We start from the raw sequence: 21,040 nt of genomic DNA, 5'->3' as shown, positions 1-21,040 counted from the left end.
AGTACACTTGTTGAGCACTTGAAGATCAGTCTAGAATACTGTATAAATCTGGATTGGCTTGCCAACGAGATGTAGTATCCTAGTAACAATTGTGGTTATCTCCATTGTGACCTTGGAATGTAATGGTGCTTCTTAATCCCCACGATATCTGAATAAATCCCTTCCAGAAATGTTTGAAAAATATTCACTGTTTTTCCTTTGAATCCTTGAGATTTTAAAACCCAGGCAACAGTATACCCACTGTGTAAAAATGAAGATTAAGATGAACAGTATACAGAGTTTGTTGGTCTCAAGACACTTGCCGAGTTGAAGCTTGCTGAGCTATGGCATCTTATTAGGGGATGAGGCATTTCCTTCCTATGGAGGGCTCTATTCTTGGATTTAAAATGAAGTTGTATTTTATCTGGCTGGAAATGTTGCAGGTCTAAAGATAGGGGTACTAATCTGCCAATGCATCTCAAAGTCATAAGCCGCTGAAAGTTGGGTTATCATGTTCTATACGATCTTTTCACCAGTTCTATCCCAGGCAGTTTCAGGAGAAATTGACAAATCTATACAACTTGAGAGTTCTCAGTTTAATCTTTATATATGTTTTTTCTTCCCATTTGTTGATGACAGTTGTTGTTCTCTCTCCGTGAATTCTGCAGTTACTCTTAGCACTGCTTGTACTTTCGCACTTCTTTGACATAAAAGCCTTCTATTGCAGCCAGCTGTAAGGATATTGTCTCTGCAGGAACATTTGAAAAGCAGGATCGTCTGTGCTACTTTCATCTTTTGATTTCTCCTATTGTTTTGTTTTCAACTTGACCTGAGTAATTGTCTTGGCTCTGCACAATTGAGGAGCCCGCAAGCTGCACTATCTGGACCCGCATTACATGCCTTCCCCATGGAGAAGGCCAGGCTAGGTATGGCAAAATTGTACTGATTTTGGTGCTAAAAGAAATTATGCATTCTTTTGCGATAAAAATGTTGTTTTGGTTTGACTGCTAAACTTGTTCCACACAAGAATTATTGACAATTATTTGGTCTCACTTTTTTGTCTCCACTTTCAGACAGATGGAACATGTTTCCCCTTGTTGCAATGCTTCTCATTGAGGCCCGCCACCATGGGATCCTTCTAGACATCTCCCTCCCTCCATATATGGTCTGCCTTTGCAAGTATGTAAATTTGAAATGATTCATCCAATGTGCTGACATTGTCCACGGTGTTGGTAAGAAAATATCACAATTGTAAATGAAAATGAAAGCTGCATATTTCTAGCCACACGAGTGTCGGAACCGCATTGAAGGTTGTTCGTCTGCAACTGTGCAAAGTAGTACATGACAGATGGGTAATACTGATCTGCTATCAATTATTATGCATCTCAATATTGTCTGTTTTTTCTCACATGTATGTGATGCATATCGACTCAAGAAGCTCAAAATTTCCTGCATGTAGTTGATATTTTTGGTGTACATGGCTAGCTACTCCTCCATCATCACATCTAATTATTGGTTTTCATATTAGCCTGAAATCTTGTGATGGATCAATATAGGCCTCACCTGGGATCATCTGCAGTTGCTTTTTTCTTCCTTTTCTGAAACCCATTATAATGATTATGATCATGAACTTGTGGCAGTTACAATCGAGGATGCTCAGCTTGAAGGAAATGGAAGCACGTGGAAAGTTATGTCAGGTTCATTTGGTGTCATAATATTTCTGTCTATAATGAAACAATGATCGATAGGGTACGAATTAAAGAAAACGAAATGTTTGGACAGCTGATTAGAGATTTTTTCGCCCCTCCTTCTCAAAATTTTCATCTAGCTTTCCTTTATGTCAATTCCAATGAAAACTTATACAGTCATACTTATCTTTTGTGGGTCTTAGAAAATCATGTGATAAGAAAGTCTCATTAAGATCTCATCACGTTTCTGTTCTTTACTGTTTTTTTCCCTCTGCCGAGGCTTCTTGCATGAAGATGTTAGGAGCTATATATGACTCAAATTTTGATTGCAAAGGATACTAAAGGAGCAGGTTGAGCTTTACAAATTACAAATTAATTAATAAACAATGATCTTCAAGATGAGAATGTCTTGGAGGAACGCTGCTTCTGTTAAAGTAATTGCATCAGCATCTTATCGCCTTATTTAATTATTCAAATCTGTCAGTCGTATTAATTAAATAATCAAACTTATTAGTATGACTTGCCTGATTTTTATATAGAAGCAAGTGTTAAAGATCGTAGTCCATTCTAGCATTTTTCACTACACTCTACAACAGTTCACCCAACAGAACACCACATTTATGTCAGGCAGCAAGTGTTATGGTGCAGCGCTAAGCTTTTGTAAGGCTAGAGGCATTTTACCTAAACCAGACTTCTTGTCAATGAAAGTCTTTTGCCAGGCAGGCTGAAGACTTGGTACGACAATCTGACATTGGAAGAATAAAGACATGCTTTTCAAAAAAAGAACACCACACTGCATACTTTCAACGTACGGAATTGGACCTGGAGATCTACTGTTTCACATTCTTCCCTTTTTGTTTTGGAAAAAGGAGCAAAATCAAAAGCAGAAAAATTTACAGTCCAGCAATTTGAAGTAAACACAATGGCAAAAGTAACAGTAAAGAGAGAATTCAAGTGCAACAGACTGATGAAAATGATCTAGATATTAAGTAATTACTGCATATAACATGAAAGGCAGATGGGAGCTTTTGGCCAGCTTAAAAGAGACCAAATCACTGACGTTGCTAGCAGATAATTTTTATTTTCTTCGAATATATGCATTACACTGCAATCAGTTGTTGTTGAGCTTCAATCCTGATTTCTTCTTTCATTTTCCTTATGAATTCTTCAAATTTCTGGTTTAAATCTTCTGTGCTTGGTACGTCTTCATTTGCTGCTAGTGGTGCTCCTGCACCTTCTTCTTTGTGCTGATCTTCTTGCATCACCAACCCACTTTCTCCTTCTTTGTATTCCCCATCTTCCACAATCACAGAAACTTCACTTTCTCTTTCTTCATCGTCTTCTTTCCCTTCCACTCTACCTAAAGGCTCAATATTGTCCTGCTCTCCTTGCTCCTCAACCTCATTTTCGTAAGCATCTTCTGCTTCTTCTCTTTCAGCTACTAGAGGTACATCATTATCACCATCATCCGAATATCTTGGAACCACCTCGTTAGTTTGGGTTAAGTTTGTCGATGATGTCGATATCTGGGCACCAAGATCAGACTCTGACGGTGAAGAGCTGCTAGGCACCGAGCTTTTGGCTAGAAATGCTAGGATTCCATTGCAGATGAGGAACATGTACTTCCTCTCAAGGGTGTGGGTGAAGAACGAGAAAAGGAACGTGGAGAAGTAAACGCTGAAGGAATGGGGAAACACAAAGAAGCCCGAAGAGTGGCAAAGGAAGAACGACAACAAAGCAACTGATACAACAAGCTGCAAAGTTCTTTTAAGGAAGTGGTCTCTGTGGTATAATTTGCCAACAGCTTGGAGCTTCATCTTCTGCTCATATTCATCCATGACGATTTGTTGTTTAATTATAATTATATGTGACCAAAAGGAAAGAGCCCTAATTAGGCGAAATACTGTGAAGGGATGATTGGATGGTGTCTTTCTTTGCTAGAATGTTGTGTGCTTGGGTCGATAATTGCTTGAACTTGAAAGGGTGTTGTTGAGTGAACATGAAGGGTGTCTCCCTTCTCATACTAGTCCCAAATTTGCTTTGGCATTGATGAAATCTCGAAATTAGGCATCTTGATTGTAACAAAGTGAAGGGCAGCAAGGTAAATAGGACTTCTTCCAATGTATTTCAATATGTATATACATACGTACGTATTTCATATGTGATACACCCTTCATAGAAATGGGAGGCATAAGTAATGGAAGATGCTGTAAATGAATCTGCTTTCTTTGAAGCTTCTAGCAGCTGTCACCACTACGTTACTTGTATCAGAATGACTTCACCTTTTACCGACTTAATTCGAAGGTCCAGAAAGTTATGTGCAAATTTGAAAGTGTTATGTGGACCCTATAGATATAATTATATATTTGAGGGTCCACTTTTGAAATTAGTGATTCAAAGAGAAGCACCATCTCCCCTCTCTCTTTCCCAGGACAAACATCTTGCCTATAAGAAATGTCTTCTTAATCATTTTAATATATATAATTTTCCTCCCTTGGTTATAAGCAATCAAAAAGAATTTGGGGTTTGGATTTATCCCGCAAATTGATCAATTGAGTGTCCCAAATTATGCTTCTTCCAGCTAGTCCTTTTCATTTGTCTTTCTTGTTAACAAGGTTTAAAGTCATTGAATTTTTTTTTTTTTGTTTGATCATGGATTAAGATAGATAAGTGATATAAGCTTAGTGTACATAAGATTAAATATTTCTCTAGTGGTTTCATAAAAAAGAAAGAGCAAATACATTAATGTTGAGTGGAAAGACTAAGTTCTAAAACCAGGCATGATGAATAGTATTGATCATGACAAAGCTCAAGTAAAATGAAAGGTTGATTACTTATTCTAATGTGTTCTTGCTAATGCTTTTAAGTTTAGCTTCCTTCAAAATATATAAGGAAGTTATCAGGCTTACCATGAATTTCACCAACGCCTTACGATCATACTCATCTTGGTGCTGATGTGGGATATCATTTCACCAAGTTAAAGTGCTGACAACACAGGACGATTCGTGTCTAGTGTGTGGTATTGATTTGGTGTAATAATTACTCCTCTTTCTTCAAAGGTCTTGCATGTTTGTGGTGGTCATGGGGTATTTAATCCAGGCCAGCTCCAGCTAGATGATCCACTGTATCATTTATATATATATATATATTTAGAAAGAAAAAAACTACGAGATTAACTGATATATTTAAGCTCAAGGAGGGAAAAGATACGTGTAAGTGTACATGTGGATAACAGTGAAGGTATCATTAAATCTATGGAGGCTCTCGATCCCTCTCTCTCTCTCTCTCTCTCTNATCCTCCTCTCTCTCTCTCTCTCTCTCTCTAATATTATTCTTAAGATCATACAACTCCATTAAACAAAATTCAGGTTCCACGCCCATTACCCTTAATTATGACAAGACCCCACCAGACACAAATATGTTAACACTAATAAAGATATTAACTGCATGCAGCTACAGCAGCTTGATATATAATTTATGGATGGAGCTAGCTCAAGATTCTCAACCCTGCAAACACCGAATATGTTTATCTGCCAAGTTTTGAGCAGGAAGTAAGATCAATACTGATCAGGCCACAAGAATGCCCCCATTGCATATGCTCTCTTCTCATCGAGGTTGCCCCTGAAACTTAGCCCATATTCCCTCAGAAGCATGTCCAACTTCCACTCCTCCATCTTCTCGTAATCAGCTTTTGTGTAGCGAGGGTAGTGGAGAGGCATTTGGAACCCCGAGAGATGCATTTCTGCAGTCTGGGTCGACACCTGCTCACCGTTGGAGACCTTTGAGCTCCGAATGACTCCACCGCTATGTCCTTCTTTTTGGTAGCTTTCCATGTTGTTGCAGTGCTGCAAGTGATTAGGGTGGTCGTCCTTTAGGTACCCCAAAACATGGCATGCTGAATGAACAAACCATCTTAGAGCCATGTTTTTCTTCCCTCTATCTGCTCTATTATTTATGAGAGAAGACAAACTATTTTCAGAGAAACTCAGCTAGCTTTAATTTAGGCAATGATCAAGGAAAGGTGCAGCAGCTATATATATATTAATAGGTGAAGGACAAAGCCCGTAAGGGACAAAATCTGCGTATTACATGCATCAAGCAAAACCTAGAATCCCATACGATTTTTCAAAATTAATTATAAGCATTGATTGCTTTGAATTTGATTGCTTTCGTATATTGAATATAGGTTCTGTCTAATTATATATATATATATATATATATATAGATCGAGTGCCAGCACAGGCTATGCTCTCCTTGGAGTGGTTACTCGTCTCTTTTCGTGTATGACATCAACAAACATGATTGAGTTGCGTGTGGTTTAAGTACCATGCCCTAGACGTCATATTTAATCATTTCAACTGCCTTCTTGCCTAAGCTTTCACCCTTAAACATGGCTTAAATCAAGGGCTGTTTAGTATATAACATATAATTACTAGTTATTATGTATCTTTCCTCGCTTTCTTACAAAAGAATATTTATGGAATCACTTTTCATGATTAGCTAATTTAATGAGATTCAAGGTAAAAAAAGAAATTTTCTTTTTTTAAAAAAATTATATAATACGATTGTTAATATGTCTCTATTTCATAAATTAGAATAGCATAGAAAAAGGATAACAATTATGTCCAACAAAGAGATGTAATTAATGAATTTGTTTCAACAAGAACTCATAAAAGGAAAATGATTAGGATGATAAACCTTTCACATTATTGATGGAAGATATATATAAGGCGGACGGAAAAAAGAGTCATAAAATTTGTAGGTTTTGGGTCTTATATATATAAATTGCATTAATACATGGTTGAGTATAAACTCACATGATTCAAGATAATAACTTTATTAAATTAAGGCCAATAATTAATCAAGACAATTTTAACGAGTAACTTAGATCTCTTGAGCTAAAAGAGACATTTTCTTTCATTGAGCACTAGAAGACAATAAGTAGAATAACTTGACATAGAAGAGATGGACTAATTGATTTTATTTTATATATGCAGTCCAATCATACATATATATATATATGCATACGAAAGACACTGGAAACAAATGATAGCATGTATTATTCAAGTATTTTGGTCGATGGGATTGGGCCAAAATCACTAGTGAATATGGGTTGGGCTCGAGTAAGGCAGATGGAGAACATGGAAAATGCAGATTAAGCTCTCGATGTAGAATTAGCATGGAAGATTAATGAAATGTAGCAGCAGTAGTAGACGACTAGTAGTTTGACGATTTGAGATGAAGGTTGAGGAACGCGCAGTTCAAAAGTCAAATTGTTATCGATTGGACCATCCTTATCTCTGCCAAAACCACACCCACGATTGCAGAAGCCGGAGTCGTATGCAGTACCCAAAATGCTGCCAGTTATGTTGTGGTCCTATTCTCAATTAAATCATTGTGGGGGCGCGGGCCTTCCACCTCCATGATGTGATGAGGCCATGGAGGTGGCAGTGGCAGTGGCAGTGGTGCATGGTTTCATGGAGGTACACGTACAGGAGCGGGTGAAAGACTAAGGAGACTAGGTTCGAGGAAAGATAACACACAAAGTCATTCAATCACGCCGCTCTTGCAAAAGGACGCACCTGCTGCTTTTGGCGGCCTTCTTTTCCCTATATATAACACGTAAGACTAAACTTTTTACTGTCCAGGTTGGGTTCTTAACGTTTCCCAAAATAAGAAAAAGAAAAAGAAAAGGGTAATATCTAGCCCATTTCAATCCAAAGTTTCTGCCGGTACGGTCCCGTGAAAGTCTTTGCTGCATTAACTCTAATTAATGAAATTGTTTTAACACGGAGCATTGGCTTCATAAATAGCATTTATTTATTGCTATTATTTTTACAGTATATCACTTTCTAAGGCGATTGATGTACATTATAAAAGAAGTGTCATGCATGCAGAAATGTCTGCAGAGAGTGAATATATATAACCAAAAAAGAGGTGAAGGGTGACACGCATGCATGCTTGCTTGCTCCATTAATATTACGAGTCTTAATTAACTGCATGAATGGAAGACAACTGTTTTCTTGGCGGTGTCAAGTTATTGATAAGGCCGCACAAATTTTAACCATGAATTAGCTGTACAGGTGGTGGTTCATCGAGGGATCGAGATGGTGAGACATGGGGCCTTAAAACCGGAAAATGAATAATCATTTCATCATTTGGTTGATATAACCTAAAAGGGGTAAAGGGTAAACGCTCAAGGCAGCTTAATTTCTTGCCGAGTTTCTCAAAGATGTGTTTGACTACGTTGCACGTTTGTGCCTTTAATTAGAAATCTTGACTTTCTACTTCAGGCCCTCCTAATACCATAATTATGTTTTGGAAACAGAGTACACATTCCAGTACTTTTTGCCATCAACCGTGCACCTCCTTTAACTAGTAGCACGTCTTGAATTAAAAGCTCTAGTTAGCATTTAGTGTTTGAGTCAAAGGAGCACGACGACGGCAATATACTTATATATTTTGATTTTCTCCATGTTGTCAAAAGGAGGACCACACGACCAGCAGCAGATAACATAACGCTGACCTACTAGCTAGCAACCTGCAAAAGGGTGGGCAATCTGGTGATTTTGAACTCCCTCTGGTGGTGTTATAAATACTCGTCTCAGCGGCAGCTGCTCCGGGTCTTTCTGTATGAGATTTGCTTTTGCTTTTGCTTTTGCTTTTCTTTGTTGCTTGTTCTGTTAATCTGCCTCCCCCAACTACATCACCATAGTCACTTGAAACCTCACTGCTCTCAAGTTCATCTATATATTCTTTAATTACTACAAGTTTGTGCCCAGGGTTGAACCATTTTAGTCGGTCTGATCAAACGCATAAGTGCAGTGTTTTGATTTTCTTGGCTTTGCTACATTTGTAGCAGGAAGCGAAGAGGGTCATAATGATACGTGCACTGGGAAGCGTTGATGAGAAAAGACTAAGCATGACCTTTGTGGCTATGCTTTTGGCTTTGGTGTTACTGTTCTTTGGTAACTTCTATCTCTCTCCCTTCTCTGTTCATCCCCCGGCCCCTCCCTATTTTTCCATGTTTCCTTGCTGTTAAATAAGCATAAAATGTAAAGAAACTCTTAGTCTTCTTTCGTGATATTAGTATGAAATACTATATGTGATCAGTAGCATTCTGAAGCCTTAGCTTTTTGCTCAGTCCCAACTTCAAAGAGATGGAAAAAAATACCAGAAATTGACATTGATGTTTCTTCATATGAATCGTACTGAATTCTGTCTAGCTCCTCCTTCAATCCTAGTAAATGAATTAAATAACATAACAAAAGGGTATTTCAAGTTCTCGCCAAGATGACCATGCATGCACATGCAGTGCAAACCATTTCATTCTCAAACACAGCAACAGGACTCTACAGTTTTCATTTGTGGCTTTTGTTTTTGGTTATTGATGATCATGAATGGAATTGGATATTGGCACTTATTTTCATACGGTATTTATTTCATAGGGTTTGATGTGATGATTTTCAATGTATTGAAAGAAATAATGTAGTAATCTTAAAGATTGTCTGTAAAGCACTCGTCAACAAAAATTCAACTTCATTAGTAGTAGTATTTTGATTAATTCTGAATACAACTTATTGACAAGTAATAGCAGTGCAGTGGTGGAGTCAATCCAAGAGGAAGCGGTGGGTCATTCAAGCATTAAAAGGATGGTCTTTTCCAAGAAAAACAGCTCTGCCGTTGCTCGGAAGCTGCTGCAGTCCTCTGGTATATGTAGGATCTGTCTTTATATCTTTGTGCTGTCACCTGCGTTATCATGTTATAACATTGAGTTCGGTTTTGGTCCCAAAAAGCTTGATTAACATACTTTATTGCTGTCACATTCAATTACTATTAGAAGATATGTGTTCTGTTAATCAATGCTTTCCAATTTCCACGTTGAGCTCCATTTCTTTTGGTTTCTTCTATAGTAATTTCGAATCGAAATGTCTCAATATTCTTAATTTTTGGAAACCTGATGGACGTAGGGGGCGGTGATGCTAATAGAATTGGCACGGCCTGCACGAAGGATGACATTGTGATATTGCAAGGCTCAACGGCACCGCTTCCTAATGGAATTCCATCATACAGTGTTGAAATCGTGAACGTGTGCGCCGACTTGGGTTGTAGTATCTCCAACATTCACGTCAGCTGCGGATGGTTCAGCTCTGTCAGGCTGATCAACCCCACGGTATTCAGGCGACTCGACTATGACGATTGCCTGGTGAATGATGGGGAGGCTCTTGGCCCTGAACAATGCCTCTCGTTCGAATATTCAAATAGCTTTAGCTACCCTCTCTCTGTCACATCAGTCACCTGCTGCTAAACTTAGCCAGAACACTGAACGCCCCATGCCTTAAACTATAAATCTCAGGCTCACCCGGCCATATGCATAATGTTTATTGTTGTACTGTATAATATTTGTCTACTTGATTTGCATGGTAAGGAAGAGACCAAGCATAACAGGGCTTAAGAGTTGAGCAACAACATTAATTTTGTGTGCCCTCGAAGGGAGTTTAGCTAAGAGTGCCTGTTTTTCCTTGCTTACATTTGATTGACCTTGTTTCGATAATCCTGCTGCTTATCCCGTGGATGCATTTTGAGTAAGTTAACATAATGCAACATGATTCCACGAGTGTATGTTAAAGAGAGAAGGAACAATTTAAGTGTTAAAAATGTTCTCTAAAAAAAGATCTTTAAAAATTTGTAATGGCACCACATTAAATTGACAGGATTGATCTTAAGGGTGTCCCACCCTTGAGCTTTTTTCTACACAAAATGGACCATATTAAGGCCTGAAGAGGAATATGAATTGGGCTGCAAAGAAACATGTTAAATTTTAAAATGTTTAGGCCGAGCCCTATCCTAACTCGGGCCAGGCACATGCCCACCCAAAATGCCGGCAAGGAAACAAAGCATGGTTGCAACTTGCAAATGGAAAAGAACATGTAGGATTATCCTGATAAAAGAAATTTTGCTACAGTCGGATAGGATTAATTCAACCTAGAAACATCTTCATGCTTTCAGGGAAAAAAAAAATCTACCTAAAAGACAAGGCAATCTCGAAAGGATAAACTAAGGTTGTGCTAATGGAACAATTGCACGAAAGTAAAAGTTTGCAGGATCAAAGAGAAACAAACATCATCAGCTGAAAATTGTCATATTAATAGGCATAGCTATAGGAAAAATCAGTGACTCCAACCATGGCTGAAAGTATTTGGGAAACAATGTAGATACTGCCCCCTATGATCACCAAGATAAGAATTGCAGAGATGGGGTTCTTCAACAACTCCAGAATAGGCTGGAAGATGGTGTATATAGCCCCTGTGCTGACTGTGAGAGCATAAAGTGCGTATCTCCTCACATTGTCCCAGAACTCCTCCATTAATGGCCCTTCAGGACCAAAGGCTAGAGCCTTTTGGTCATCCGCTCCCATAAGGAGCAACGCCAGACCTATAGAAACAGCTCCCACTATCACAAACCGTGAATAACCAATTGAAGAAACTTGAGTAAGCTCTCTTTTGGGGGTTTCTTCCCATTCCGGTGAGAGTAAGATCACTGGTTTCTTTATCACACTGGTTTTCCGAGGATATCCCAGAATTTGTCTTGAGATGATGGTTGTTACTCTTGAATGTGATAAATGTAATGGCTGCTTGAAGGGGGTGAAAAGTAGTGGGGAATTGGTGGTGAGGTTGGTGTGCCTTGGGGCAGCGGGGTAGATGTGGAGTCTGAGCGTAGACGTCTTCATTTTCGTCGAGGCTTGCTGAGTTTGGACCTTACTGTCAATACCACTGCTGTAGCCTTTTGGTAAGACTTGGGATAGCTCTACAGTGCTCAAATGTGTGGTTGGTGTGAGGTCTGAACTTTCATTCGTTTCATTTTATTCACGCCTTATCCTTTTATAGCTTTATTGTTAAAGCGGCTAAGAAGAGAGCCAAATCGAGTGGAAGCTAAAGCTACCGGAACTATACACAAGGCTAAAGAGAATGCCTGTCGTCTAGCGCCATGCAGACATCATCAGTCACAGAGCCCCTTTCTGAGATTAGTGGTCGGGGCATAATATCCAAGCGATATCCAGACCCTTTTGTGCATGTTTTCCTTTTACACGTGTTAAAACAGTGCCAGGAAAATGAAAACAGATGGACATATACGATTGAAGAAATGCGGGCAAAAAGGGTCAGGAAGTCACCTAAGGTTGAGATAATGTCTCGACAGGAAAGACATCTACACTAGTAAAATATTTCATGATTTCGATTCCCCATCTTTCAATGTAATTTGAAGTGGAAGTATACAGTGCAAGTGTTAACAAGCACAAACCACTACTACATAAATTTTGCTCTATCTCAAAGCATATTTTGACCCTCCAATTTGATAGTCAGACTCATTCCATTCCATTCTTTATGCAGATTTCTAGTATAACAAAGGAATCAAAGCAGTCCTAAACGTAATCTGATGATTGAAATGTGAAGGAAGCTAACAGGGTTGCGGCTACCTCAGGCTCAGCAGTTGAAAGTTGAAAGTTGGAAGTGAGACGTGCTTGCAGTCATTGACATCCTACTAATACTTAAGTACCATGCCTGCCTCACATACAAGAATATCCCTAACACACAAAACCAATTTATTTGCTTATTAAATTCCGTTTATGCCCCTTTTCTTTTCTCAGGAGTTTCTTCCCCTCCAGATGTCATGGCCTCCCCAATGCCCCTGCAGTCTGTGACTCTTGTCTTCTCTCTCTCTCTCTCTCCGTATCTTTCGCCATCTCCCTCTCTTCCTGTAATCTTTCCTCATTCCCTTTCTTCACTCAACGGGCCGCGCAGCCTTCAATCAAACCAAGAGGCAACCCATAACCAAAATCCTGCTCTTTTTTCTTTTCTCTCTTTGCCTCTTTCTCCGCTTCAAAGTCTTTTCAGCTTTCAAAGATTTTGACTCCTCCTGTTTCCACTGAAGTTTTCTTTTTTTAAGGGTGGGGTTGTGATTTTGGCTTGGTTCTGTGCTGACTAATTCTTGTTTCTTTTCTGGTTAATGCCGTCTGAGTCCTCCTTTTCAAGCCTATTAACTCTCTGCTTTAGGCCTTCCAAGCTAAAGCTGGAAGGCATACTAGTTTGTTTATTGGCTTGGATTTTGGTTCCAAAACCCGAATTCTCTCCTTTATATACCTTGTTTTGTGCGGTTATCTTTTCTTGACACCCTGTTTTTGTTTTCTTTTTCCCTGATGCAGTGCAGGATCTTTCAGTAGTTTCATCAACTGAGCATCGTCCAATTCCGTTGTTTTTGGGTCTAAGGCGAGTTTCATCAACTGAGCATTGTCCAATTCCGTCGTTTTTGGGGTCTAAAGCATTCGATTACTTTTCAGTATTTACACAGCTGGGTCTATAGCGGTCTATTCAAACATCAAAATCTTAAAACTGGGTAGTTTCAACTAATGTGAGAAAAGGGAGTCACGTTGACTCCTTTGAGGTCCCTCTGCAATCAAAATGTCTGAGAATAATTATAGTTTTGTGGGCTGGGAGGAGCACATTATATGCCAAGAACGCGGTAACCGTGTAGTTCACTTCTACTTGAAGGAAGCGTCGGGCCCTTTAGTGCTTGCAGTTGTAGGTACAGAGAGGAGCATAAGGCATATGATGTATGTTGTTTCCGGTGAGTTCTTGCAGGCGTATGGCTCCCATGGGTTCATCAATGCCAGTTCTAAATGGCGAGCAAGGCGGGAAGTTGTTGAATGGTTGCAATCATTGGTCTCAATGAATCGGCCCCTGCCAGGTACTTTATTTACTCCCTTCATTCGGAAATGATGAATCTTTTTTTTTAAAGATGAAAAGTAGCCGTAGCAGTTCTTTAGTTCTGTGATTTGGACCTGACATGAAAATCCTGAACTATTGTTGGGACAGTTTCCTTATGGAAGAAAAACGAATTTGAGAGTATGAAATACTATGAACTATATGTCATTGTTAGCTATCAATGGATAACATTTTTGGATTATATGATGTTGTGTTGCATTAGTACCTAAATTATGATATTGAAGTTTTGAACTTGGTTTACTACTTACCAGGAAAGGTGTGGCTACCACTAGGCTATGCCTTGTTCTACTGGGGCTATATCTAGAAAGTTATAGTCTTCATATGGAAAAGACCAGCACTTGGAAGATAATATGTAGGAATATGGTAGATTCTGCAGTGCTGCCAGCGTGTCACAATATTGTTTAGCATTTAAAATTTGAAATATTAAGGCTAAGAAAATTCTAGAAGTTCAATAATTTTTTTTTTTTTAAACTTAGAGGGAGTCCAGTAAATTTTTCAAGCTGCATGGGCACAATCTTTTGGGCTGTTCCAGCATGACCATTCTTGGAGTTGCTATCTCTGTTAAGGATATAATGAATTTGTAGTTCATAGTCCTTCATATTCTACATCCAAGCAAATGATGTATGTTTGTTCAATATCTTTGATTGACTCAAGTTAATATATATTTGCAAAGTCCTGTCGCTTAAGGATTTAGGTACATATTAAATTTTCTTTAAAATTATTCATTTACCAATGTCTCTCTCTCACACAGGCACACGTCAAATTAACTTGTCTTGATAGATCTCTCTTTTCTTCTTTTTACCTTTTCTGAATTTTATACACTAATCTCGAAAATAGGGCTTCGTTTCTTGCTTAAATAGATATTTATTTATTCACCCTTTTCCAACTCAAGCTACGATTTGTGTATGAAAATCTAGGATCTAAGACTTCATATGGACGCTGCATTTGTGTATGCATACAATGAAAATGCATGTGCTTGGCATATATAATTAGTGAGAGTGGAGTGCTTCTACATTTTTTGTGGGTGCATTTCCTGGTTAATGTTTTATGTTGTTCATAAGAAGGCAATCATTAGTTTAAAGTAATCACATTCTAGATGTTGTGTACTTTTCTCTGGAAATGTTGGAGATGCTTTCATCGTTGCAGCAATTTCATTTGTTTAGTTGAGAAACCTTTTTGTGTAGAAATTAATTACCTGAGATTATATCACCAAGGTTTTCCAATTGAGGCTGGTTACTTTAATTGAATTAGTGGAATATATGCTCATAATTTATTGACGCATTATTACATTTTAAACGTAGTGCTCAGAACAATGTCGAATAAACGATAACTTTTGATATTTGTGTCACTAATCAATTGGCAGAAGGGGCTACCGTTATAGCCTGGTCGGCAGCCTGGTTTTTTTGTTTCTGATTTTTTTGTTGTATTTTTAATCATAGATGAAAAGCTTAATAACATTTGTTCTTAAATGATGCTTGCCACAACTACTGTGAAAATCTTGAGAAAGTCTAATCCTATTAAAGCAGATTTGCAGATGGATGATTCTATAAGAGGTTTTGGATCTTTTGAAGTATCAATGACTGGACCTCTTGGTTGTCGAACCTGTTTACCGCATCATATGGTATGCAGGTCCCGTTGGCATTTATGCTGTTTCTAGATTTTATCCCCTTCTTTATCTCTAGAACTGAAAAGTTTTATTGCAAACTCAGGTTGGTAGGAAACTGAAAGCGCAAAATTCTGACATTGAGTGGTCTGGCATTGCTTGGATTTGTGCGAAACAGCTGAAACACTATTCATCTTTTTGCAGGAATGGGACCACCATAGCTGTAAGTACCAACATATTGAAGTGGCAAGCTTGTTACGGGTTATTGGGATAAATTCTATTTTTAAACCTCTTTCAAGTATTCAAGATTTATTCTCTCCCTCTCCCCTTCTGCCAGGTTCACTGTTTTGTTTTTGTAATGGCTGAAGAAGAAAATCACTACCTAGGATACTTGGAAGATATGTATGAAGATAAGAAGGGGCAGAAGAAGGTGAAAGTGCGGTGGTTTCATCACAATCGAGAAGTCAAAGGTGTCATTCCTCAGCTGAATCCTCATCCTAGAGAAGTCTTCATCACACCTAATGTTCAAGTTATCAGTGCAGAGTGTGTTGATGGTCTTGCAACAGTCCTGACTCCTATACATTATGAGAAATGTGTAGCTGTTGTCCCTCAGACTTCACAATTGGCTGTCCATATGTGCTTTAGGCAGCTTAAGAATAACAAGGTCAAGCCCTTCACTCTTACCAAATTACGGGGATACTCTAATCAAGCAATTCTCTCTTCTTTAGATGGGCCAGTTGTCCCTAAGCAAACGGGCAAGAACCGTAATTCTCATGAGGAAGATAAGAAAGCGCTGACATTTGATGATTCTCTGAGGGTAACTGCTAAGAGAAATAGAAGTTGTGAGGGGCAAGCTGGACTTGAAAGTGGTTCTGGTGGCAGAAATTCAGTCGCAGTCCCTGCATATGAGTTTATGAGATGTGAACCAACATATCCAAAGTTGAAATTAAGGTTTTCAAGGAAAACAATGGGTATTGTGTCACAGCCCCGACATCCGCTCTCTTTCAAGGTGGATGAGAAAATAGAGCTGCTTTCTCATGATAGTGGCATTCGAGGCTGTTGGTTTAGGTGCAAGGTCTTGAAATCATCTCAGAAGCATTTGAAAGTTCAGTATGATGATGTGCAGGATGCTGATGGGTCTGGTAATCTAGAGGTAAGCAAATTTCCCAATGAGACGCATAATAATGACAATGATACGGTGATCTTGTGTTTTCCAGAAAAATACATTTCTCAAGTTTGTGGAATATATACCCTTTCCTTCCACTGTCAGAAATGTGGAGAAAACGGTATATTTAGGATAAGAAGTGCAAAGAAAATTGAGAATGCAAGAATGGCATACTTACTAGAGTTTTTCTCTCTTTTTTTTTGTCACTCCCCCTATCTAGGAGCTGATATGAAAAGAAAAAATATATATTTTTAAATTTGTTTTTACATATAGGAATGGATCCCTGCCTCCAGAGTTGCAGCACCTGATAAACTTGGAATGAGATGTCCAGGCCGCTTGACAATCCGGCCCTGTCCTCCCAAGGATACTACTACAGCTTTTAAAATTGAGATTGGAGCAGCAGTTGACTTGTGGTGGAGTGATGGATGGTGGGAAGGTGTCACAACTAGAATTGGCATCTGCGGTGATGATGATCTGCAAGTTTACCTCCCTGGTATGCTTCACGGCTAGACATGATGTATTCATCCTTTAAAAGATCTTTTCTTTTGAAAAAAAAAACAAAAATGAAATACTCATCTCTGCTTTATTATGTACCTAACCATGTAGCATTTGTTATACCGTCATTAATCAATTATGGTAATTATCTGAATAGGTGAAGATAAGTTTTTGACTGTCCAGAGGGAGAATAGCAGAATTTCCAAAGATTGGGTTGATAACAGATGGGTCGATATAAATGGGAGGCCAGACATACTATCTTATCTATCTTCAAATATCAGTCCTAGCATGAAGCCTTCAACGTGCTCGGCTATGGTGGAAGCATCTCGCTGTGGTAGCATTGCATCAATGGAGCACAAGGCTCTCACCACCTCAAAACTTGAAGCTGTTAAAGAAGATGAACAGGAATTACCCTGGCCGGCCACATGTGATGATCCAGAAGACATGAATGCAATGAGTTTGGAAAAGAGACCTCATGACAATGATAAAGATGGAAGTAAGGAAAGTAGAGGGGCTGCTTATGTCGAGGGGAAAGAAGATTCTGATAATGAAGGCAATGGTGGTAACAAGAGTGAGTCATTTTTGGAGGAAGAGTTCGAATCTGCCAACAAGAGATGCCGAACTGTGGAGTGAGTGGTTGGTTTGGTCAACATGGAGGTTCGACGGGTGAGGCTTGGAGGTGATTCTTTGGGTTGATGTGAACATGATACAATAGGTATAGGTACATGTGAAGGATGATCTCTAGTTTTTTTTGGGATAATAACAACTGTATAGAGAAACAGTTAGAATTTAATGGCTCAAAATCAGGTCAAAATATGTTAGGTTCAAGAGTTAATATGAGCTGTTTAAAGTCGGTGTAGCTAAGTTCATGATTAGGGATGAATTACAGGTATAGTTACAACTGTAAAGGTTCACTTCGAGATTATTTTGTAGAACCTAATGGAAATATTTAAATTAAGATTTATTTAAAAGAAAAAAGAGAAAAGCAACGGGTTTTTGGATGTGCATCCAACAGTTTTCTTTTATCCCAAATGTCTTATGATTAACGAATCCCATCACCACATCATTTGTAATAGAGATATCACTATCACTAATTCCAAAGCCTCTAGTCATAGCTGGAGTCTTGTTAGCTTTAAACATTCCACTACAGTAATATACCTTTACCATTTGTTAACCCTACTTATATTTGTATTCAGCAGTACACACCACTTTCAAAAAGTCTTGGAGTGGTGACAGTTACATTCATTTACGAAAAACAACGGTTAACTTGTTACATATCTATACAATGGCCGTAAAACTCAAAATGTTAGACCTGATGTACACACCACTCTCAAAGAGTCCTACAGTGGTGACAGTTACATTCCTTTACAAAAAAAGGACGGTCAACTCCTTACATATCTACACAATGGCTGTAAAACTCAAAATGCTAAATGAGGCTGCTTCAGTAGACCAACAAAAAGTAGCACAACTATGATCAGAAGCATCATTTTCCAGTCAAATTTCTCCATTTGTCCTTAAGATCACCCTGAGCAAATATAATGCATCTTACATCAATAGAGGACACATTTTTAGAACCAAAGAAAAAAGCTACATATAAACTTGTAACATACTTACTGCAGTTCTATTCATAAACTCTTGAGGATAGGCTCTTAAAATTTGAGACCAATGTGATCCATACCTTCATTTTGAAAAGAACAATAATAAGAAACAAGGTTATAAATTAACAAAAGTAATTCTAATCCCATATTTGTTAACAAGCAGCAACAACTACTAAATAAAAATTCAGAATATATCTAGTATCATAAGAGGATTATAGACCAAAATAATGAATGCAGGACCTCCAGTATAACACGCTTAACAGATTTTGAAAACTTTTTCCTTAACATTAATCACTTACTTGCGCACAGCCTCTGCCAGAACTTCTTCTTCATGTAAGCTCCACCTGTTTATTTTTCTCTTCCTTACCCACCTTTTGATTTCATACTCCTTCAGTGGCGATGCAGGCTTTATCTTGGGACTGGGTAAGCGACATCTGGTTGAACCACCAGATAATTCTTGAGAAGAGCCATCAATTGAATCCTCCCACTAAAAAAATAATCAACAAGTAAGATTAGACATATGATTCCCACTGCAGCAAAAAAGTTATATCTATGTAATTTATCTTTTTAAGTTACCTACGTGTTATTATGCAGTCATTATAGATAATGGTAAAAACTCATTCCAAGATTACAAAAATTATCAAGGCTGGTAAGCAAAAATTGATTTCAGTAATACGGCGCACATTCAAATACACACCTGATACGTGCGAGCAGTGCCATTCCTTTCCATTAAGCTAGGTCTAGGAACTTCATTCTGATGGATGGAAGCTTGACTTTCATGATTGCCCTCCTTAGCTTGAGCAGGTTTTGTAGTAGGATTGACAGATGGAGGAGGATCACTCTTGTCCTTAGTAGGACTGACAGATGGAGAAGCAACCCCCTTGCCCTTCTTACTGTGGTCTTCCACTATGGCTTTGGCACTCAAATTTTCCCCTCCTGTGTCAGATGCTACCCTCTTAGCTTGAGCAGATGCCGTAGTAGGATTGACAGATGTTGCAGGAACATCTGTATTCTTATTTCCATCTCCCTGAATGGCTTCAGTATGCAAGGTTTTCCCAGCCCTTTCAGATGCAACCTTTTCAGCCACTTCTAAGACTTTGGGGAGGGGATCAGTTACTACAGCTAGCAAGTCAGCTGTACTGGTTTTAAGTGCCTCTTGCACTTTGTTAACTTCAGAAGTTGATAAGGAGCCAAATTTACTGTAAGACGGTCGCTCCTCCTCTGAGTCAGCAATTTCAACAGGTCCTTTATAGTGCCTGTGGGGAACACCACGCTTGCATCTTCTTTGTGGATTCACTCTTAGAATCCCTGCAGAACCAAACATATGCACTTGACCTAGCTAACTGGAGCAAAATAATGGACACACTATGACAAAGATCACCACACTTTAAACTTAACTGCGTAAATGTAAGCACAATGATTTGTAGCAAAATAAACACAGAGAGATGAGTCCATTCATACATTCTCAGACCAACAAAAATCTAAGCTTTTATTATGCAAATACTAGTAGATAAAAATGAAAAGAGAATAGAAGCCTACCTTTCCCTTTGTCAGTGCCACAGTGAGGACGACCACTGGCTGGAGAAGCAGCCAATGTCAATCGAAGGAAGGCCGGCTTCATCGAGGACCGGGCCTCGTCAACGTAAACCCTAAGACAGCGCAAGGCGTCACCGCGAGTATTGATCCGCAACAACGTCTGAGACGCTTCGGAATCCCAAAGAGCGGCTTCGACTTCCTTTCTCCACTTGTCTAAATCAGGCCCAACAAGTTCGCTGCTCGCGGAATCCTCCAAAAATCGAATCCGGGATCTCCAAATCCTCTGAACCGCGTCGTAATAGCAGGGCCAAGAGCGGGTCAAAGACGCTAGAGTGCAGTGGAGAGCAACCGCGCAAAAGGCAGCCTTCATGGAGTCAAAGACGGGGAGGCCCTGCTTGCGGTCGACTTGTTCGATTAGTAGCAAAGAATCAAGAATTTCTTCAGGTACTGATCCATTGGCGATTCCCTCTTGAATGGAACGCACGATGGAGGCCTTTTTGAGGAGACAGGTAGTGGAAAGGTCGCTCTTGCTCATATTCATCTCGTCTTCCTCCTTTGACAGAAATTTTCTAAGTAGGGAGGAAGCGGCGGGAAGATGAAAAAAATCATCCATCTCACCCATCTCTTCTGTGTAACCACGTTTCCTATTCCTCCACGGTTTGGAATTGAATTTATACCCTATCAAAACACCACAGAGCACGTGCGGCGTACAGCGGGGTGGCCTGGGAAATTGGTAAAGGTCGCTTCCATTTATAAGAACTCTCACGCCAATTCATCGTAAACAGTCTTTAACAAAGCATAAATAAATTTTCACATTTTAACTTTTATTATTATAAAAATATTAAACTCAAATTTGTCAAATTTGGGGTGGCAAGTCTTGAAAATTTTGAGAAATGATCGTCATATCGAAGGACAGTGTAAAACGATGCATCTGTCCTTCAGTTTGCAATGTCGGCAGCAATTACCAAAGCAATGGGTTGTAGTTATATATTCTAGTGTCTCTGCAAAATTACTGCCTTCATAAAAAAGGAGAAAGCAATGATTATAAAATAAGTAAATCATCATTAACGACAAATATATTATATGCATTTATAAAAATATTATGGACAAAGGTCATCTCAACGACCATAATGTATTATAAGTTCATCACAAATAAACAATCATATATAATCTTTTGACATCAATAATAAAATGTT

General features: G+C 38.8%; 6 protein-coding genes across 9 annotated transcripts; 2 read left to right on the top strand and 4 right to left on the bottom strand.

Moving 5' to 3' along the window:
• On the bottom strand, nt 2,552–3,632 carry LOC18597319. The gene has a single exon (XM_007026273.2). The coding sequence runs from the start codon at nt 3,503–3,505 to the stop codon at nt 2,768–2,770; it is 738 nt and encodes a 245-aa protein (XP_007026335.2). The 5' UTR covers nt 3,506–3,632; the 3' UTR covers nt 2,552–2,767.
• Nucleotides 5,060–5,690, bottom strand: LOC18597318. Its single transcript, XM_007026272.2, has one exon. It carries the CDS (start codon nt 5,588–5,590, stop codon nt 5,225–5,227), a length of 366 nt encoding a protein of 121 aa, XP_007026334.2. The 5' UTR covers nt 5,591–5,690; the 3' UTR covers nt 5,060–5,224.
• LOC18597317 (TPD1 protein homolog 1) lies at nt 8,171–10,189 on the top strand. The gene is made up of 3 exons (XM_018123009.1): nt 8,171–8,635; nt 9,270–9,377; nt 9,638–10,189. Exons 1-3 carry the CDS (start codon nt 8,548–8,550, stop codon nt 9,973–9,975), a joined length of 534 nt encoding a protein of 177 aa, XP_017978498.1. The 5' UTR covers nt 8,171–8,547; the 3' UTR covers nt 9,976–10,189.
• LOC18597316 lies at nt 10,585–11,554 on the bottom strand. The gene has a single exon (XM_007026268.2). The coding sequence runs from the start codon at nt 11,395–11,397 to the stop codon at nt 10,813–10,815; it is 585 nt and encodes a 194-aa protein (XP_007026330.2). The 5' UTR covers nt 11,398–11,554; the 3' UTR covers nt 10,585–10,812.
• LOC18597315 lies at nt 12,236–17,717 on the top strand. Of its 4 annotated transcripts, XM_018123421.1 has the most exons (7): nt 12,236–12,612; nt 12,868–13,409; nt 14,974–15,068; nt 15,157–15,273; nt 15,388–16,203; nt 16,489–16,708; nt 16,868–17,717. In XM_018123421.1, exons 2-7 carry the CDS (start codon nt 13,124–13,126, stop codon nt 17,341–17,343), a joined length of 2,010 nt encoding a protein of 669 aa, XP_017978910.1. In that variant the 5' UTR covers nt 12,236–12,612; nt 12,868–13,123; the 3' UTR covers nt 17,344–17,717. The 4 variants fall into 4 exon arrangements, with proteins under 4 accessions (XP_017978910.1, XP_017978909.1, XP_017978911.1 ...); XM_018123420.1 differs by having other exon boundaries at nt 12,236–13,409; XM_018123422.1 differs by lacking the exon at nt 12,236–12,612 and having other exon boundaries at nt 13,344–13,409; nt 14,982–15,068.
• LOC18597314 lies at nt 17,714–20,600 on the bottom strand. The gene is made up of 5 exons (XM_007026261.2): nt 19,848–20,600; nt 19,006–19,616; nt 18,608–18,795; nt 18,325–18,388; nt 17,714–18,235 (listed from the first exon to the last, which is right to left on the bottom strand). Exons 1-5 carry the CDS (start codon nt 20,464–20,466, stop codon nt 18,194–18,196), a joined length of 1,524 nt encoding a protein of 507 aa, XP_007026323.2. The 5' UTR covers nt 20,467–20,600; the 3' UTR covers nt 17,714–18,193.

The sequence above is a fragment of the Theobroma cacao genome, chromosome 6 (genome assembly GCF_000208745.1).
Source record: "Theobroma cacao cultivar B97-61/B2 chromosome 6, Criollo_cocoa_genome_V2, whole genome shotgun sequence".
NCBI lineage: Eukaryota > Viridiplantae > Streptophyta > Magnoliopsida > Malvales > Malvaceae > Theobroma > Theobroma cacao.
This window is presented reverse-complemented; position numbering and strand designations above follow the sequence as displayed.

Bases quoted from the DNA above. Each gene is read 5' to 3' on its own strand.
- LOC18597314 (XM_007026261.2), bottom strand. From the start codon at position 20,466: ATGGGTGAGATGGATGATTTTTTTCATCTTCCCGCCGCTTCCTCCCTA. The intron at 18,796-19,005 runs GTGTGTATTTGA...TTATTTTTTTAG, and splicing joins GCACTGCTCGCACGTATCAG to TGGGAGGATTCAATTGATGG. The intron at 18,236-18,324 runs GTAAGTATGTTA...ATATTTGCTCAG, and splicing joins AGTTTATGAATAGAACTGCA to GGTGATCTTAAGGACAAATG.
- LOC18597316 (XM_007026268.2), bottom strand. From the start codon at position 11,397: ATGAAGACGTCTACGCTCAGACTCCACATCTACCCCGCTGCCCCAAGG.
- LOC18597318 (XM_007026272.2), bottom strand. From the start codon at position 5,590: ATGGCTCTAAGATGGTTTGTTCATTCAGCATGCCATGTTTTGGGGTAC.
- LOC18597317 (XM_018123009.1), top strand. From the start codon at position 8,548: ATGATACGTGCACTGGGAAGCGTTGATGAGAAAAGACTAAGCATGACC. The intron at 8,636-9,269 runs GTAACTTCTATC...ATAGCAGTGCAG, and splicing joins TTTGGTGTTACTGTTCTTTG to TGGTGGAGTCAATCCAAGAG. The intron at 9,378-9,637 runs GTATATGTAGGA...TGATGGACGTAG, and splicing joins GAAGCTGCTGCAGTCCTCTG to GGGGCGGTGATGCTAATAGA.
- LOC18597315 (XM_018123421.1), top strand. From the start codon at position 13,124: ATGTCTGAGAATAATTATAGTTTTGTGGGCTGGGAGGAGCACATTATA. The intron at 15,069-15,156 runs GTATGCAGGTCC...TTGCAAACTCAG, and splicing joins CCTGTTTACCGCATCATATG to GTTGGTAGGAAACTGAAAGC. The intron at 15,274-15,387 runs GTAAGTACCAAC...CCCTTCTGCCAG, and splicing joins GGAATGGGACCACCATAGCT to GTTCACTGTTTTGTTTTTGT.
- LOC18597319 (XM_007026273.2), bottom strand. From the start codon at position 3,505: ATGGATGAATATGAGCAGAAGATGAAGCTCCAAGCTGTTGGCAAATTA.